This window comes from Schistocerca serialis, chromosome 5 (genome assembly GCF_023864345.2).
Source record: "Schistocerca serialis cubense isolate TAMUIC-IGC-003099 chromosome 5, iqSchSeri2.2, whole genome shotgun sequence".
Lineage (NCBI taxonomy): Eukaryota > Metazoa > Arthropoda > Insecta > Orthoptera > Acrididae > Schistocerca > Schistocerca serialis.
In genome coordinates, this window is record NC_064642.1 from 327,335,892 (window position 1) to 327,356,542 (window position 20,651).

Below are 20,651 nucleotides of genomic sequence, written 5' to 3' on the forward strand. Positions count from 1 at the left end.
AGAAAGGAATCGAAGTGTTTGAGATGTGGCAGACTAGAAGAATGTTGCAAATTAGGTGGACTGATAAAATATGAAATAAGGGGATACCCTGCAGAATCATTGAGAAAAGGAACATATGGAGTAAAATGACAAGAAGAAAGGAGACGATGATAGACCCTCCGTTAACACATCAGTAATTAACTTCCATTACCGTAGAAGAAGTTGTAGAAGGTAAAAAAATAATATATATATATGACAAGACAAAGATTGAAATACATCCAACATGCATGTGCTACTCTGAAATCAAAAGGATGGTACAGGACAGAAATCGTTGCGGGCTGCATCAAACCAGTCAGAAGAGTGATTCCTGCAAAAGCAAAAACAAAAAATATTTTTCCCAAAAACATAACAGGCACTGCTTCTAACCTACTACAAAATCTGATTCATACTGATACAAATTTACATCACAAGTGTATTTTTTCATATGGGGTGCCGCAAAAGTCAATTTTCTAACTTGATTGTATTCAGGTTGTTTCCTTCGAGTCTACTGCGACATATTTTGTGTACACACTCACATGTTGATTGTGTAAAATTATGAGGACATAAGTAAGCACTTGAAAATGGCATTTCACCGAATTTAGTTGAGCGTGTAAAATAAATTGCTGTTATCATAATAAACGCAGTCAACGTGGAAAATGGAATTTTATCGCATAGCTGCTTCGCGCTGCCATACATCTGATGCACAAAATGATCTGCCACTGGCCCTTACGTAACCGAATAAACGAATAACAATCAAGCGTATTACATTCATTATTGCTATTAATAAATTTACATATTTATAATAAAAAATTAAATATTCATGAAGTTATAAGTTTTTCAACAAGTTCCACATAAACAGTGGAAACATGTGAAATAACTTGTTTTGTTGGATATTGATCTATTGCATACAATAATTCGTGAAATTTAGTTTTCGAGCATCTGTCTTTGAAATCCGCAAATCGTAACTAAAATATTTATGTATTTCAGTTCTCTTCCATTACAAACATTTCGTTGCTGGAGTACCATTAATTAAAACATTAAGATGTTTTCAAAATCACGCTAAAGGTGAAAAGGTTCGAAAATTTTACATTTTGAATAATCGCTAGTGCTGTTTTGTTTTATTTTATGGAGATTTCTATAGTGTAAATTTGCCAGTTTTTTTTTTTTTTCAAAAATTGTGATACGAACACTAATATCTTTCTTCCTAGACTTGAAACTACTAACTGCACTGAAATATGCATATAGAAAATTCCCGTCCGTATAATATCGTAATTTTGCGTATGAAATGCGATGGTTAACTCTGCTGTCTGCAAGTCATTAAATTACTTTATGAGATGTTAAACAACGATTAATCTGTGTGACAGGAAGGAGCATAATAGTGAATGTAGACCAACATAATAAAAATGCAACGTATCAAATACACTAGTAAGCATAGCTATCAAATAATTCAATTGAGAATTGTATCGCCTACTCTTATGTGAATCTGGTATCAGACCTTTCATTAAGTAGCACTTGTAACATGTCAATTATATCTCAGTACCTACACTGTTGGACCTAGGACAACACTTAACATTTGTATTGTAATGTACAGTGTGACACAAAAGATCAGCGGGAGAAAAGTACAAATAATTTCCTGCCGGCCGGAGTGGCCGAGCGGCTCTAGGCGCTACAGTCTGGAACCGCGCGACCGTTACGGTTGCAGGTTCGAATCCTGCCTCGGGTGTGGATGTGTGTGCTGTCCTTAGGTTAGTTAATTAGTTCTAAGTTCTAGGGGACTGATGACCTCAGAAGTTAAGTCCCATAGTGCTCAGAGCCATTTGAACCAAATCATTTCCATTAAAACCACACCAAGAAAGCAACGCGAGTTATATGCATTGCTCCCTAACCTCGTTCTGAAGTGTGGGCTTTTACATCTGTTTCGTTAAGGTGTAGTAGGCAATACAGTTGCAGGAGGAGCAGCAAATCGCACTATCGACCAAAGATAAACGAAAAAATTAGTTAATTCTTTTGGGATGGTCCACACTACATTTATTCTGTCGAGATGTCCTAATGCCTAAATTAATTAAACTGAATGGCGATTCTGATGAAGAACTTTGCGATTACTCGGTCTACCATTTGCCACAGTTACATACTGTTCTTTGTATTTGTATTCATGTTACGTGAGATTCCAATCATTTATATGGCATTTCAGTGCTTTTTGCTACAGGTTCACATTATTGCACTACTTAGATGTTGATCAGGAAGAAAATTTCGTTCTCCAACTGTAATCGTGTGTAAGCTAGTCCACAGTTTCCAGTCAGAGTATAAATGTCGTGCACAACCAAATGAAGATATCCCACTGTCTAGCGTTAAAAGGTTTTTGCTTTTCGTATTTAACCAAATATAACATTGGTGATGATAATTTATGGCAATGTTTGCCGACAAGATAAAGAATGCAACCTTTTAACACTAGATTGCGCACTCACGGCAGTTCTCCTTGGCCGTTTTTTTTTTTTGGTACGACTTGGAAAGAGAGAAAAATTAATGAATGATCACCGATGCGTCGGTTCTCGATTGTGTTCAGGAGACGTACAGATTGATTGCGTGAAAATAGTTTCTCAAATGACCTCTTATCCCCGATTGCTTTCACGCAATTAGACTCTTCAATGAAATTACCTAAGGGACCTATTTGAATAATAAAAAAAATGCAAAACAGTGAAATTTTATAAAAAAAAGTTGTCAGATCGGAAACTGAACACATTAATGGTCTCCCAAATACCATCGAGACACCGCGATAAAGAGCGAACCTGTAACAAAGTTCATTTAAACATAAACATTATTTGTGGTTAATTTAAAGAAAAGAATAAGCATAGACTTTCTGTACAGTGAAGCATCAATATATTCTCAAACAACAAAGGCGTTAAACTATAAACATTAACAAATTTACAATGAGTACAAAACTTACTTTTTTATGTTTTTCTCATACATGGAGCAGTCCAACAATCGCTGCTTTTGTATTTGTGATATTTTGTAAAAATTAAATGTCCTGGCGTGCGCGTAAGTACTTTTTTTATCGTCACGGGGTTTACAAAAGCGTTTTTTTTTCTTGGTGATAACGTGGTTTTTCACACTAAATGAAATATAACTTGTAGCGGTGCTACACAACACGTCTTAACAAGTCGGCGACCAAACATCAAAGGTAATGAAGTACATGTTAACATATCGGCGACCAGAAGTACAACTAACTATAAAGACTCTAGAATTTTCCTAACAAATGATAAATTGTTCTTTCTTCTGTTTTGCAGATTCTTGCTATCTAGCGCTGCGGCAATGATTTTAAATATCTGCGCCCAGCGAGTCATAGTGTTTAAAAGTACCTTTTAAACGCTGGCCGCGCGTCTTGGTATAGGCGCACGTTATAAACAGATTTCGTTTCTGTACTCTCGTGTTGCCACGCTTAGTATCATTACAAACTACAGCTAGATGGCTGTCCTTTTCTCATATGCAAAAATGTCTGTAATCCAATAATATCACAACTGGCAGAAAAGTGTTACTAAATATACCTAACACCATAAAAGTTTTCTTAATAGTTTATGACATTACTTTAACGTACAACTAAGCGGTGTTGTTTTAATTTTTCTGCCGCTTTTTTGTGGTTATTTTGTGGTGAGTGCTGGACATATTTGCTATGGAGGAAAGCATTGTGTTTCTCTCGCTGTGAGTGTGCGAGCCCGGTGTGGCCTCAGGTTCCTGTTTGTTGGCAGAAGGCCGTGAGTAAATCTCATTAGAAGAGGAGAGCCACCCCAGGGAGATGGGCAGTGTTCATATAAGTCGGGTTGTTGACCACTCCGAGCTTTTGTGGGTGGAGCTGGTGCCTGTTCTCGCTGAGGCCAGAGGACGTGGTGTCCGCCATCGTACACCCGAGCATGACGTTTTTGCCTTTTCTGTGCAAACGTCAAAGGATGAGATGCCGCGGCGTAGCCAGGCCTCTGCGAGAGAGTCGGTTGCTTTTGCTCCAAAAATTTTGTAGTATCCAACCAAACGTGTCACCCTCACCACCTTGCGTGGCACAGAGAAGCTGACCAACTGGAGAGACACCGCTCCGGGGCGGTGCCAACCTAGTGGTTGTAAATGGGCGTACGCCAAAAGTGGGAAGTTTGTGTTGTATTCGTGTGTAAGCGATATTCTCGTCTGACACATTGGCAACAGCACTGATTCGTCACTTCCATCTGAAGTTTTTTTGGAAATTAGAGACTTGAGGAGAGAGAACTAAGTGTCACGGCTATTTGTCTCCTGGCTTCTGTCTGAACAGACACTTCGCTGATTTTGGGAAAGTATAAGGGTCACAACTTGCAATAGCTACTAGCTTGTTTTGGTACCCAACTTGAGTTGCTGATCCGACTTTTAATTTGTGGTTTTCTCTCATTAATCTTGAATTTTAAAGCTTCCCAGAACTGATTACCTTGTTGCGTTTTCTCCATGTAGTCTTCCACGCAATTTGGTACCTCCCACAGAGTTAGCGTCAGTTGGTGTTAATTCACTCTAGATTTTAGAGGAAATTGCTCTCTGTCAACTTCCTTTGAATTGTGTTCATCAATCAGAGCAAATAAAAAGCAGTTATGCACATACTTGACTTAAATTTCAAACTCGCTTTACTGTACTACATCTTTCCACCGTCAGCAGACCCACTAATAAATAGAACCTGTCATACACCTAGGTTTGTTGGCGTGACTGTGATGGTTTTGTCGTTGTGCACAGTGATCAAAGTCAGCGGTGAGCTACTTACGATTCAGTGAGGGTAACGACCATTGAACTCGCTCATTTTGTACGATGTTACATTTGTTTACTGACTGTAGACAGTTGTGTAGATTTTCTCTTGTGTTATAACTTTGTTGTGTGTTGTTTCATGATAATTTGGATAACGACCTCGCAGTATGCAGATGTAATAAAAACCAACATACATACAGCAATGTCATATCATAACGCCAGTCAAGAGCACACTGTGCTCTCAAGCAGAGGCGACAGACAACCAACTTTTTAAGTATAACAACAGGATACAAGGAAGATCACCCGTATTTGTTACAATTAGCTAAAGTTATATTTTTTGCCTGTTTTGAGGCTCCTATTTGCCACTTATGGAGAATATCGCCTCATTTGAGAATCCATATTGATACAGAAGTGAACACAACGTGAAAATTAACATCGTTATGCTGTAGAGAACCACAAAGGTGTAAATAGAGCACTGGGTGAAAATATGTTTCCTTATATTGTTGGTTTCATCGATTCGAACCGGGGTCTGCATGGTAACACAAGCTTCTATAATGCATAAAGTATCCAGGACAGAAGCGTGTACTCCTCCCTGTTGTGCCACTGCTACTGACCTAGAATTATCGGCATCGGTTGACTAAAAGATCGTGGATGTTACTAGTTGTCAGTGTTACACTTGTCAACAATGATTAAATGATGTTCCCGTGGCGAAGACAGATAACGGAAAAGCTTCTTTCCTTTTTCCACATAAGCTCGTTTTGCGATGGTGTAGATTATTTGATTCTTTTGTAAAGGACTGAATGCGGTTCCTACCGCTCGGCGAAGCAACTACGTCCTTCCAGGTGTAGCCTTATCGCATGTATCTTTTCTTCTGTGTTTCAGGAGCCATTTTCGAGCAGGGCACGGACGAGGTCCAGGCGGCCTTCAAGTTCGCCATGCTGAACCACAACCAGAAGGATGGCAAGCGTTTCGAGCTGCAGGCTTTTGTCGACGTCATCAACACTGCAGACGCCTTCAAACTGTCCAGGCTCAGTGAGTAAAGGATGAGAGTCGCAGCAATATATGGCACATACAGTCCAACATCCTTAACGCTTAATTTCACCTTATTCATAGGCCATGTCTCAGGACGAGTTACGCATAGTTTAAGATGTGATAGGCGTAGAAAACATCACGTTTTTGTGTTCTCAACGTTATGTGAAATGCGACTATTCTGCGTGCTCGCGGGGGCCCTACACGATGTTAGGGCAGGTTTACCAGCTTCTTTGGCTGCTCAGTGTATATTGCGCCACTGTCGCGTCAGTGCTATACTCACTTGCTTCCTTCCCGCTGTAGGTTTGCGGGTATCGAGTCGGAGAACAGGGAGTGCTGTGGTCACTTCCTGCTCGTCGGCTGGTTTCTTCTTATTGAAGACTGCAGGAGCGCAAAACAGTGATGCACAGAAGTGAGTGCCCTATCTTCTGCTGTAGTGTAGCAATGCAGAGCTTTCGTTGACGTTACTAAGATAAACTTTCCTGTGGCGGTTAGGAGAGGAAAAAACTTTTTAACACGTTACGCAAAAGCTAATTACACTTCGAATACCATCTAAATTTAGTCTTTACAAGCGCACTAGCCTCATCGCAAGAATTCCTGAGAAACAAAACTTTTTAATTGCTAATTTTACGCAGTTAAAGTTCACAAAATCGTGAGGTAAAATTACCAGAAATGTCAATTTTACAATATGTAAATGTACCACGAAGCCGGAGGAGTAAGAGAGTGAGAAGATATTACAAATCTCGTTCGGCGCACGTGTGCTGCATCTTAGGTACTTTTTGTAGGCCATTTTGAGGTCCTTCCCTGGCTTAATAGACTACAAGTATCTTATGAGGCGTGATCAAAAAGTTTCCAGAAGCAGTACGCCAATCAGGCAAAATCTTCGAGAGCAATGGGGCAAGCATCACACTGACGAACCAAGTTGAAGATATCCTGGGTCAAGAAGTCCGTAACTGCCTGCTGAACATTTTCGTCTGACAGGAATCAACCGCCCTTCAACGCCTTTTCTTGGGACCGAAGGGGTGGTAATCCTATGAGAAGAAATCACGACCGCAGGGCATGTTCTCGAGTGTCTCCCACTCGAGTTGGTGTGACTTCTACGTTTCGCATTTCCAATGTTCAGAGGTTTATTATCAAGAAACGGCATCATCCGTTGTAGTGCACCATTCCACAACGGTGGTTTGCCACAGACATACTGTCCCATACACACTTCTTTATTATCCGATGGATGCCTATCGGTCTTTGCCTTCGGCAGCCAAGAAAAGAATAATAGGACGTTGGTCCAGGTTGGATGCATTTAGTAATAACGTCGGCATATGTATATAGGGTGATTATAGTTAAAGTTTCAGTTTCGAAGCGCTGTAAAAAACGTTACGGAAACAAAAAGAAAATTTACGAAAGTTTTGCCAATGGATGCCGCTGTAAGCGGTAGAACATGTAAAATAAAAGAAGCAGTGTACGCGGCTGTTCTCCAGTTTGTGCCAGAGGCTCTCGGAATGACTGTCTCAATGCAGAAGCGTGCAGTGCTGGTAAAGCTCTTTTACAAGAATGGTCACTGTGCACCGTTAGCTCTGCAGAAGCTCCTAACACCAAAGAGTGCGAAAAAAGGCAATGGTCCGAAGTCTGTCAAGAGTCTGGAGAAAATGATTACTAAATTCAAAAAGACAGGTTCTTTGAAGAGCAGTGCGGCAGAGGGAGGAAAACAAATGATCTGACGTCAGTTGAAGATGTGGCCACAGCACTGCAGAAGGGATCCAGCGACGGTGCGTGAAAATGCAGTGAGTGGGGAATTTCCCGAACTCTGAACATGCTTGTGAGCATGGTACATGAAATTCTACGAAATATACTGCACTGTTATTCGTACAAAATTACCCATGTTGAGGAGTTGCTTCATACTGACCTCTCAGTAGGACAAATCTTTGCTCTCGTATTTCTTGCGCGCATTGAAGTGCACAGTGAATGATCACGGAACGTGCTGTGGACAGATTAAGCCCATTTGCATCTCCAAGGTTATGTCAACAAGCAGAACTGCAGAATACGGGCAACGGAAAATCCGAACGCACGTCAACCGTTACCGCTGTATTCTCCGAAAGGAACTGCATAGTGCAGTTTGACGGCAGTGTTTGCTGTAGGGCCGTATTTTTTCGAGGAGGGGACCTGTTTGGTATCCCGCCTGGAAGGCGGAGCGTGGGTAGGAGCAGGAAAAGGTGAAAATCTCTCGGTACTGCAGTGTGAATTAAAATCACCTTTACTTTAGCAGCGAGAGTAATACATAACTTTGTCCTGAGGTGCGAAGCTGAAGCGAAGTGTCCCGGCCGTCTGCTCTTGATCAAAATGGGCTGAATCTGCAGCGGAGCTCGTAGGTCTCAACAGCGCCTGCTAGAGGGGCTGTCGTCGGTGTCTCGTAGTAGTGCCAACTTAACTTACGCCGTGGATCGTAGCTATCGATACCACACCTGCGGGTCATGTTACCTGTACCGTCACTGGAAAACGCTATGGGAGTCTTTTGTACGTCAGCAACGTTTCAACCCTTTGTATGTATTACCATTTTTATGCAAGAATATGTTCGTCTGCACAGCCAGAGAAGCTACTGCTGCTGCATAGCCTCTTGGAACTGCTAGAATCATCAGCCGTCTTACGACAAACAAAAACCGATTTCGTTGTTACTTTTTATACGCGTTTTGGCCTCAGAACAATTAAAAACCAATGCCATTGTTGCTTTTTATAGGGATTTTGAGAATCGCAAAAATTAAAAACCGATATCATTGTTGCTTTTTATGCAGTTTTTGCGCTCAAGACAATTAAAGCAGATGCCACTGTTGCTTTGTGTACGGTTTTTAGTTTCAGGACAAATACCGACTCTTCCCCTTCCCATCCGATTAGGTACGACCTTGTAGTGGTGGATAAGAGTAATTAGCGAACAGTGCCCCAACTGTTGCATAGCAAATATGTGCAGTTATGTACGTTGCACATTTCCGATTTAATTAGTATTGAACTTAGCCAGTCAAGTCGTAGCGAGCGCAAAGAGAGGGCGACGTCAAATTTGTTCTTCTTTTGGTTTCCTAAACCGAATAATACAGCAATACAAAATTTGAACATGGGACAGTAGTAGGACAGAACCCGAGCAAAAGGCTGAACAGTCTCATCCGCTATCATCTACGCTATGATGAAACTGGCACCAATTGTATCAAAAAATGGTCCAAATGGCTCTGAGCACTATGCGACTTAACTTCTGAGGTCATCAGTCGCCTAGAACTTAAAACTAATTAAACCTAACTAACCTAAGGACATCACACACATCCATGCCCGAGGCAGGATTCGAACCTGCGACCGTGGCGGTCGCCCGGTTCCAGACTGCAGCGCCCAGAACCAATTGTGTCTGCCGGTCCACTTGCATTACAGCGAGCAATGGCTTGATTTCTAACTTCAGTGCCATTTAACTCGGAAATAGCGCAAGTATCGATGATTTTTCCTAACATCCTCAGCACAGCCCACACTGCAACACCCCCGCACGATTTTCAGACTGTTTCTGACCAACAGCATGTTCTTACACACACACACACACACACACACACACACACACACAGGGTGTCATCAGTGTAGGTACAGATACTGTAATGATTGGTGCCTCAACATGTACTCACTTCAGTCAGTTAGATGTTTCTTCTCTGCATCTAACTCTCTTCCCGCAAACATGTCGCATAATTTATTATCTGATGTTTTCTGCTCGGTCGACTATCAGTATAGACTACCCGTTTTGCGACCATATGTCCTCATTGCAATACCTGACCTGCTGCCCTGGGAAAAATAAACGAGAATGGGTTGTTTGTGCCGTACGTACTGCAGATACTACCCAACATAAATGATACTACTTGTAATTGGTAGTCTGCAAATGTTGTTCAGTACGCTGCCCTCAGTCATCTTTAGAAATATCTGTACTTATACTCCCAACACCATGTGTGTGTGTGTGTGTGTGTGTGTGTGTGTGTGTGTGTGTGTGTTTGTGTACGTATATACAGAACAATATTATTAACTGCTAAACGATCCATCAATGCAGTGTTAAACAGTACTCGACATCCCCACCAGTTGTTCATAAAGTGACCATGCCGCGAGCTGTCGATTATATTTACGAACTCGTGTATAGCCGACACGTGCGCGACAACAGTGTCATGTGCGGAGACTGCCGAGTTGAGTCTCCGGGCGTTCGCAGGCGGCACGTTCAGAGATGGTTTTGTGGGACCCGCTCGCGAGTTTCAAGCTAGTATACAGGCATCAGTTCTGATCTTACTACTTATCACCACGTGTTATGATCGCATGGACAGCACGCGGGATTTGACACCAACAAATCATGCTACTTTCCCGTGATTTCCAGGGAAGTGCAATACTCCTCTGGGCAATTATTTTTTCTTTACGGTAGTTTTATAACCAAAGTGTTACATCATAAGGGTACTGAAATCAGCCGAGAATTCCTGCATTCTTTTACATGTAAGGACTTTTAATAATTCTACATCTACATTTATACTCCGCAAGCCACCATTTGTCCACTAACGAAAATGTGAGGTGGCAAACGGTGTCTCCGAGGATGTGGTCACCTTACGTCGTATTTAGAAGTGTTCATATGCCTTAACGCGTAGCCCACTAGTTACTGGCCCAAACCCAGTTCTAGCACGGGCTCTCGACTAATGGCACGTTTGATCTGGTACACCGACCAACCTGCAAAGCGGTTCTGGATTGGTTCCCCGTCGCAGCCTAAGACACACAACACGAAAAAAGTTAACGCAGAATTCTTCATAATAACGGTTAGCAGAGAATACGGGTAAAACAGAAAAACAAATTCAGCGATCTCTTAACTGAATATGTCCACGATAATGGAGGGAAATAAATGCGACTTCACGAAGAACGTAAGCAAACGGTGAGCTGCTTCTCCGAATTCGCGGACTTCTCCTGTGCCATCCAGAAAGCCATGGATCAAGAAAAGCGGATAGATTGCGTAGCAACTGCATACGTCCCCAGGATCTTCATTCTTCAGGTTCTGCATTAATGATATGGCTTGCAGTATTAAGAGTAGCCAGACAGCTTTTGCTATTTGTCCTTTAATAACTAAGACCTAAAAGAAACAGTTTCATGAATAACCACTCAAATCTTGATAATATTTCAAATTCCTACTAACATTGGCAACATGTTTTGAATGTTTAAATAATATCCTGTTTGGGCATTTTATTCAAACTGCCACTGACCTACATTGTTTTAAATGTTCAAAAATGAAAAGTTGTGCTCTTCACATGACGTAAAAGCATAGTATCCTTCATCTATAATATCAGTGAGTCACAACTGGAATCAGTCGAGTCAAACACACTGAAGACCCAAAGAAACTGGTACACCTGCCTAATATTCCCTCGCGAGAACGCAGAAGTGCCGTAACGCGACGTGGAATGGACTCGACTAATGTCTTAAGTAGAGCTGGAGGGAACTGACACCATCAATCCTGCAGTGCTGTCCTTAAATCGATATGAGTACGAGGGGCTGAAGATCTTTTCTGAACAGCACGTTGCAAGGCATTCCAGATATACTCAATAATGTTCATGTCTGGGGAGTTTGGTGGCCAGCGACAGTTTTTAAACTCAGAAGAGTGTTTCGGGAGTCACTCTGTAACAATTCTGTGACGTGTGGGTGTGTTCCATTGTCCTGCTGGAATTGTCCAAGTCCGTCGGAATGAGCAATGGACATGAATCGATGCAGGCGATCAGACAGGATGCTTACGTAAGTTTCACCTGTCAGAGTCGTACCTTGACGTATCCAGGGTCCCATATCACTTCAACTGTACACACCCCACAGCACTACAGAGCCTCCACCAGCTTCAACAGTCCCCTGCTGATATGCAAGATCCATGGATTCATGAGGTCGTCTCCATACCAATACAGGCCCTTCTGCTCGATACAATCTGAAATGAGACTCAACCGTCCAAGGAACATGTTTCCTGTGTTGAACAGACCAACATCGGTGTTGGCGAGCCCAGGTGAGGCGTAAAGCTATGTGACGTGCAGTCATCAAGGTACTCGAGTGGACCATCGGCTCCGAAAGCCCATGTCGATGCTGTATGGTTGAATGGTTCACACACTGACGCTTGATAGCCCAGCATTGAAATCTGCAGCAGTTTGCGGAAGCGTTTCACTTTTGACACATTGAACTATTCTCTTCAGGTGTAGTCGTTGGTCCGGTTCTAGCAGGATATTTTTCCGGCGCAGCAATGTGGGAGATTTGATGTTTTACCGGATTCCTGATATCCACGGTACACGTGGTCGTACGGGAAAATCCCCATTTCATCGCTACCTAGGAGATGCGGTGTCCTATCGCTGGTGCGCCGACTATAACATCACGTTCAAACTCACTTAAAATTTGATAAGCTGCCATTGTAGCAGCAGTAACCGATCTAACAACTACGGCAGACACTTGTTTCTTATAGAAGCGTTGCCGACGGCAGAGCGGTATTCTACCTGTTTGCATCTCTCTGTATTTGAATACCAATGTCTATACCAATTTCTTTGGCGCTTCAGTGTGTAATGTCAGTTAATCACAACTGGAGCCAGTGGGGATATGAAACAAGATGACCACGTGGGCTCAGTCACAAGTGACACAAGCCGTAGACCTCGATTCATTGGTAGCTTACTTGGAAAATGCAGTCAGCCACAAAGTAGAATATCTACAAAACGCGTGGCCCATCCTAGAATACTGAACAAGTGTGCGGTACCTATATAATATAGGAATAACAAGGGATACTGAACGTACGCAACGAAGGCAGTACTAATGATCACAATGTCGTTTAGCACTCTGGATAACGTTGCAAACAATAATAATAATAATCTCACAGATGCTTGAACAAAGACGCTATGTATTCCGCAAAAGGAAACATACAAAGTTACAAAAACCAGTGTGAGGAATTAAAGAATATACAACACCCCACGAATTGCTCCCATAGATACTGCGAAAACAAACGGCTCTGAACACTATGGGACTTGACATCTGAGGTCATCAGTACCCTAGAACTTACAACTACTTAAACCTAACTAAACTAAGGACATCACACACATCTATGCCCGAGGCAGGATTCGAACCTGCGACCGTTGCAGCAGCGCGGTTTCGGACTGAAGCGCCTAGAACTGCTCGTCCACAGCGGCCGGCGGAAACAACTAATGACAAGAACAAGATGGAAACTAAGCAGACGGTCTTCCCACTTCACTTACAAGCGAATCGAACGAGAAGAAACCCACATACGCTATCTGATCAAAAGTATCTAGAAACCTCTTAACGGACACCTTTACACTTTATGACGGCTCGAAGGCTTCCGGGGACGTTCAGAAAAGTGTGCGAATATCTGTGGAGGGATAGCAGTTTATTCTTCTTCAGGAGTCAACCAAAACCAGAGAAGTTAAAGAGAAAGCGGGGAGCTCGCATTGAACTCCGAGCAGGATACATGTTCTAGTATTTCCACCGAGGATCGGCTTATCTCGGATTTGCAGCTCATGACGGAGTCCAGCGAAAGTTCTCCTTGCGCTGCGGATGCGTAATGCCATTTCGCCGCCGCTGGATTTGCGTAACACTCGAACGTGCTGCTTGTCGCCAAAAATCGCATAATTGCTGCTAATTGCTTGTCGACTGGGATTGCCTGTCTCATTGACGAATTTTGTTTTCCAAATCTTTCTCATATTGCTACTACTAAATAATCTTGGTCTACTGTTAACACTTCAGAATACTGTAACTGTTAGCAGTTATAGGCGCCCATTTTTCCACAACTGCGTATCAAGGTGTCTGGCATCCCATATTGATATGTTTACATTTATTTACGTATCTAGGACATTGTTTCCTTACTCATGGTGCAACATAATTTTTCAACGGAAGTTTTTAAGGCACCTATTCCAAAACATCGACGTGTAAATAAATATGAACATATGAACATGGGGTCATCATAAAATGAATATACTCTCAAAAACTCGGGGCTTAGGGCATAGTTTATTGACATGGTATTTTGGGAAAGGGATGCCATTCCTATCGGTGCGTTACCCCATTAACATTAACTTCACAGACTCTTAGTTTTGATTTCACGCGCAAGGAGCGCTCTTGTCGCGTCACGTCACGAGGTGGCCCCTGAGCTTAAGTAGCGACCTGAATCAGGCCGCGGATCACCAAAGATTGTGAATGCCTGCTCTCCTGTATGCTGTACTCATTTTTGCAAAACGTGTACATATCCTCCCGCATTTAGCGATTTCTTAATAGCAATAAGAGGACTGCACCCTAACGACTAGAATAAACGCCATACTGCAACACCACCTCCTCAGTACTTTACTGATGTCACTACACATGATGGTAAGTAACGTCCTCCAGCCAGTCAGACCCAAACACTTCCATCGGACTGCCATAGGGTATAACGTGATTCTTCACCCGTTTTCAGTCGTCCACCGTTCAGTGGCATCGCTCTTCGCACTGTCAAATGGTTCACATGGCTCTGAGCACTATGGGACATAAAATCTGAGGTCATCAGTCCCCTAGAACTTAGAACTACTTAAACCTAACTAACCTAAGGACATCACATACATCCATGCCGGAGACAGGATTCAAACCTGCGACCGTAGCAGGCGCGTGGTTCCGGACTGAAGCACCTAGAAGCCCTCGGCCACCGCGGCCGGCCCTTCACACTGTGGCTTACCATTGAATACGTAAATGTGTGACATCTAATGGTCAATTCTGCATTACATAGCGGTGTCCGGATACCTTTGATCTGATAGTGTAAGGGAAAGTCGTCTAATTTGAGGAGGTTTTTAAAGGAGGGTTACAGAAAAAAATTAATATCGTTTATGTTAGCACAAACATTAAATATACTTTATTTAAAAAGTTAGAAAGTCGATGCATGTTCAATTTCTGCTCTTGTTATACATTTACATTAGATATGTTACAAAACAACTCATGTTGCATAACAGTCTCTCTTGAAAATGGATTCCTAATTTGGGGAGTTCTTATGACTATTATATATAAACCAAGTAATCAGATATTTGGCACCTGTAGCACCTTCAGCGACATCTATCACAAACGTATCTCTTGGTTCTAGAGCCAGCTCTTGTTGTATGTGTCCATTTCATGCATTTTGAGCGCCAAATCCAGTTCTCACCATTACGATTGTCTGAGAAGAACCTTGCACAATAGATTCAGTCCGCATCTTCATCGACGTCGCTATTTTCGCTTTCATCAGATAGTTCATTTCATCTGCTTCGTACTCCAATGAAGATTCAGTGATTCCTCACCTGTCCGTTTGCCACTTAAGGATGCCTGGTTTGATGCTCCCCGCTTACCAGTCCTGCATTCCCTACTCGCTTCGACGTTACCACCCTTTGCTTTGAGTCGAGTAACTGAACAGCTGAAAGCTACAAGTACAGGATCGTCTGGAACCTATATGACTTCCAGTTTTTGGAAGAGGGCTGATATCAGTTGCCATGACAAATCTGGATCTTGGAAGCAGCATTTTCTTCAGATTCCAGTTTTTAAGGAACGGCATTTTTTGAGAGCCCCATGAAGTTCCTTCTTGTGGATCCTCTTTTGCAGATGGACCATTCTCACGAGGATCAGCCTGTTCTCCTACAACAGCAAATTCGTGGTATCGGAAATTTTAACGGATACATGAGAAAGGCCTACATCTCAGAAACCGTTTGCTGCTATTTCTACTGACGCTGCCTTTACGTAAGTTTTTCGAAAAATGTCCCTCACTTGGTGCACAGTTACAACACGACCAATCTGGTACTTGATCTAGCTCTCACTCTCCTCAGCGTGAAATGTCTTAAGTGGCCTCTATAAACGAAACGTCCAATAGCTGCATTGTATGGTCACTATGAGGAGATTCAAAATGGTTCAAATGGCTCAGAGCACTATGGGACTTAACATCTGAGGTCATCAGTCCCCTAGCACTCAGAACTACTTAAATGTAACTAACCTCAGGACGTCAAAACATCCATGCCCGAGGCAGGATTCGAATCTGCGACCGTAGCGGTCGCGCGCTTCCAGACTGAAGCGCTAGAACCGCTCGGCCACATTGGCCGGCTCACTATGAGGAGGCAGAGACACAATGGAGACATGATTATCCCTGGCCAAATTAATCACGCCAGTATGTCTGACATGGAGAAAGCGTGACTCCACGACGAGAACCATAGTATCATGTTTCGTTGGTTTTACATGGAGCAAAAAGTGGCGAAACCATTGTGTAAAAGTGTCTCTTTGAATCCACCCTGATGTATGGCACGCATAAATGGAACCTAGACAAGCACCATCCATCAATTCCATCTTCATATTCTTCCGTGGGAAGATCATCAGAGGCGGTATGAAGCCGAAGAGCTCATGCATGTCGCTTCAGTAATGAGTGCATCCCTTTCAGTAGCCTGTACAGAAGCGATTTGCTTTTTCCTCTTCATTGCAGCAATTTTAGTGTGCTTGTGCTGCAAAACTGTGATACCACTTTCGCCACAGTTAAGCAGTCTGCTTGGGTTGCTCTTGACTGAAGCTAAGACCAGCTCATAAACTTGCTGACAACTTTGTCTGTGAAATCCTTAGCTCTGGCGAATGAAAGTCCTTGGGAGATCTAACAGAGAGTTCGGGATTCCTCTTTAGGAAGCTGCGTAACAATTTTTTTGCCAGCTTACCGTTTTTCTTTCGAAAATGAGTGTTCAATACTATTTTTTCAGCAAGCAGATAGGCTTGTCTTCGGACGTCTTTTCTAGAGAGATCATAGAGTCGCTGTTCCATTTGGTTGCAGCGCTTCTTCAAGTCCTCTCTCACTTCTCGAGGAAAAATAGGTTTCCTTTCTATTTTGGTGTCCATAGATTCATCTGGGCACTTTTTGTCTTCAACATAGCGTTCCAGTGTTGTCTGAGGAACACCGAAGATGAGAGATGCTTTGCAGCTCCCCATTTCCTCACTACGCACAGCTGAATTGGCAGCCTTTATTTATTCGGGATCCCAACGTTTTCTAGGTGCTATCTACAAAAGAAACCTAGACTATTCTTAGGGACTTTTTGTATGCCATTCAGTATGCAAAATGAAAACGTGTTTACAGATACATAAGTAGGGTTTATCTAAATTTAATTTCATACAACGCAGATGCCATTAAACATACCTATATACGATCTTAAAGTTACAACGAATGAGTTGCGATCCCAATTTGGAAAGCCCCATATTGGGAATCCTAGACTTCCCCAAATTGAAGCACCTACACGTGTTAACAAAACGTATTCCATTAGTGCGCTTCGTAGTTCATGAACAACGAAATTATGTATGCCAATGCCGACGTAGAGCGATGTAGATTTAAAGTACAATATTTAATCATGTATCCATCTCTTATAACTTATTTCCAGCTTACTAAAGTTATGATTCTCGTCGCCAGATGTTATGATGACAGATGGCCAATGCTAAATAGCAACATACACTACTGGCCATTAACATTGCTACACCACGAAGATGACGTGCTACAGACGCGAAATTTAACCGACAGGAAGAAGATGCTGTGATATGCAAATGATTAGCTTTTCAGAGCATTCTCACAAGGTTGGCGCCGGTGGCGACACCTACAACGTGCTGACATGAGGAAAGTTTCCAATCGATTTCTCATACTCAAACAGCAGTTGACCGGCGTTGCCTGGTGAAACGTTGTTGTGATGCCTCGTGTAAGGAGGAGAAATGCGTACCATCACGTTTCCGACTTTGACAAATGTCGGATTGTAGCCTATCGCGATTGTGGTTTATCGTATCGCACCATTGCTGCTCGCGTTGGTGAAGATCCAATGACTTTTAGCAGAATATGGAATCGGTGGGTTCAGGAGGGTAATACGGAACGCCGTGCTGGACCCCAACGGCCTCGTATCACTAGCAGTCGAGATGACAGGCATCTTATCCGCATGGCTGTAACGAATCGTGCACCCACGTCGCGATCCCTGAGTCAACAGATTGGGACGTTTGCAAGACAACAACCACTGCACGCACAGTTCGACGACGCTTGTAGCAGCATGGACTATCAGCTCGGAGACCATGGCTGCCGTTACCCTTGACCCTGCATCACACACAGGAGCGCCTGCGATGGTGTACTCAACGACGAACCTGGGTGCACGAATGGCAAAACGTCATTTTTTCGGATGAATCCAAGTTCTGTTTACAGCATCATTATGGTCGCATCCGTGTTTGGCGACATCGCGGTGAACGCACACTGGAAGCGTGTATCCGTCATCGCCATACTGGATTATCACCCGGCGTGATGGTACGGGGTGCCATTGGTTACACGTCTTGGTCACCTCTTGTTCGCAGTGACGGCACTTTGAACAGTGGACGTTACATTTCAGATTTGTTACGACCCGTGGCTCTACCCTTCATTCGATTCCTGCGAAACCATACATTTCAGCAGAATAATGCACGAGCGCATGTTGCAGGTCCTGTACAGGCCTTTCTGGAAACAGAAAATGTTCGACTGCTGCCCTCGCCAGCACATTCTCCAGATCTCTCACCAATTGAAAACGCCTGGTCAATGGTGGCCGAGCAAGTGATTCGTCACAATACGCGAGTCAATACTCTTGATGAACTGTGGTATCGTGTTGAGGCTGCATGGGCAGCTGTACCTGTACACGCCATCCAAGCTCTGTTTGACTCAATGCCCAGGCGTATCAAGGCCGTTATTACGGCCAGAGGTGGTTGTTCTGGGTATTGATTTCTCAGGATCTATGCACCCAAATAGCGTGAAAATGTAATCACATGTCAGTTCTAGTATAATATATTTGTCCAATGAATACCCGTTTATCATCTGCATTTCTTCTTGGTGTAGCAATTTTAATGGCCAGTAGTGTATATTGCACGTTTGGCAGTGAAGTGAGTAAGGAGCTAGCTCCATAGTCTGTAACTGTAACGACTGAAATGATTAGTAGTCGTTGGTAAAAAGTAATATATATTGAACTTAACTTGTGTTACAGGCTTCTTCATATGCTGCACACATATAAATAAAAACATATCTAGAGAGGCATTACTTATGCCATATTTGACTAAGCGCCTTGTTAGAGGTTGCTTCCTATCAGTTGAAGACTACGCTACATTCCTAGTTGACATCCCGAGCAAGAGTGGGCGAGAGCTCCCTAGATTGTCACAAGCCGCGGAGCGGCTCTAGTCGCGACTCGCGGGTCCAGCGATATCTATTATGGACCGCAGTCGATATCTGCAACCCCTAACAATTGTGGTATCGAACGTTGATACCACAACTAACACCGAACAAAACCTCCAGGAATGCTTTCCTGCTTGTAGCAACACAATACAACAGCGCTCTATTGAACAGGTGGGCTGCCAAGGTCAGTCAAAAGCATGTCCTCTAGTTCCAATGCTCATTGCATGATGACACCACCTACTTGATAGAAATACGTGACTTCCCCAAATTGAGGAACCTCCCAAAACAAGGGACTTCCCCTACCTAGTGCAATGGGTGAAACCACCCCTCCTGCAGTTCGAAATACCCTCCGTCATGCACGTTACAGTATGCAGAGGTAATTAAGCGGAATACTGGAATGAGTAGGCGACACATTCCACGAGGTTTTTGAGAAATTGCGGCCCATTAGCTGTGTGAGGTGGCAGCAGCTGGTGTGTGGCAGCAGGATGTGCGGACTAAGCAGGGCGGCGGCGGAGAGGCCGTAGCGTCGCGTAGCGACTGCGAGAGGCCCGCTGGAGGCAAGTGGCGCCGCGCTGGAGGGCCCTCCAGCCCGTCAGCGGCGCGTCTCTGCCTAATGAGCCATCCTGCTGTGCTGCTGCCGCCTCTCCTCCCCCCCTCCTCCTCCTCCTCCTCCTCCTCCTCCTCCTCCTCGCTGTCCTCGCCCTTGCATCGTAACGGTTTTGCGCTGAACGTGCCGCTTTAGAGTGTTACACCTTTAAAGCATACGAGGAACGAAGTTACGCGCTGATCGCTGACTACTATATTTGTCCATCTTTCGCTGATCACTGGGTCCTTCTAATTCAGAAGCACTCGAAGACTGTAGTAGGCGGATCTAGGTCTTTGAGCTACTGTCAACGGTGCAGGTTTGACATTACTGAGAACGTATGTAGCATTGCAGTTATTTTTGTAGATAATGAAACGCCTGTTGCACTCCGTGGATTTACCTGCGATGTTAATATTTATAAATCAAAACAAGTCTCCACATCTCACGATTTGTTTCGCAATGAACACGTAGCGCTTGGGATCTTGGTGGGAGTAACTGTAGCATATAAGCGATGGAGCTCAGACTGATACTGTCTCATATCAGTTCATTCAACTGAGGATCTTCTGTCCCAGGCGTCAGACTTCGTCTCTTCTACTAGTGTTTCGTAGCCTAGTAAGAAATTGGTTTACAAAAGGGACAGTAGGGAAGCCACAGATAATGAAAGTCGGGGTAATCTGGCGAAACATTTATTGAGAAATAAACACGTAAATTCAGAGGTAGCCCTGTTACAAGTATTTATAAACTGTTACGCACGGAATGTAGCCGCTGGGCGAGAATACTCGCTGTAGGACAAGCTGAGAGTACACAAGATCATCCACAAATCTGTCATCAGTATGACGACCAGTTCCCAGAGAGAGTACAGATATGAAATAACGGGTATCGCTATAACCAGAGAAACTAACCAACGGTCACGATAACACCAACAGGGCTGGGCCAAAACAGCTTACTACGCTACATGCCGGTCTGCAACTCTAGTATCTTGCGACACAGTCGTAGCACTAACGCAATCGCAATCATCGCAATTGCGGAGTGTTTCAGAAACACCACAAGTTGAAAAGTCCCCTTAGAAAAATTAATGAATGACTGTGCTAATAAACCTCT

General features: G+C 43.4%; 1 protein-coding gene across 1 annotated transcript in view; it reads left to right on the forward strand.

The window, feature by feature from the left end:
- Positions 1-20,651, forward strand: part of LOC126480873 (glutamate receptor 1-like) — a 377,262-nt gene that overhangs the window by 192,767 nt on the left and 163,844 nt on the right. The window contains exon 2 of the mRNA XM_050104251.1: positions 5,647-5,796. Coding sequence (XP_049960208.1) covers positions 5,647-5,796 — 150 coding nt within the window. The remainder of the gene's footprint in view (positions 1-5,646; positions 5,797-20,651) is intronic.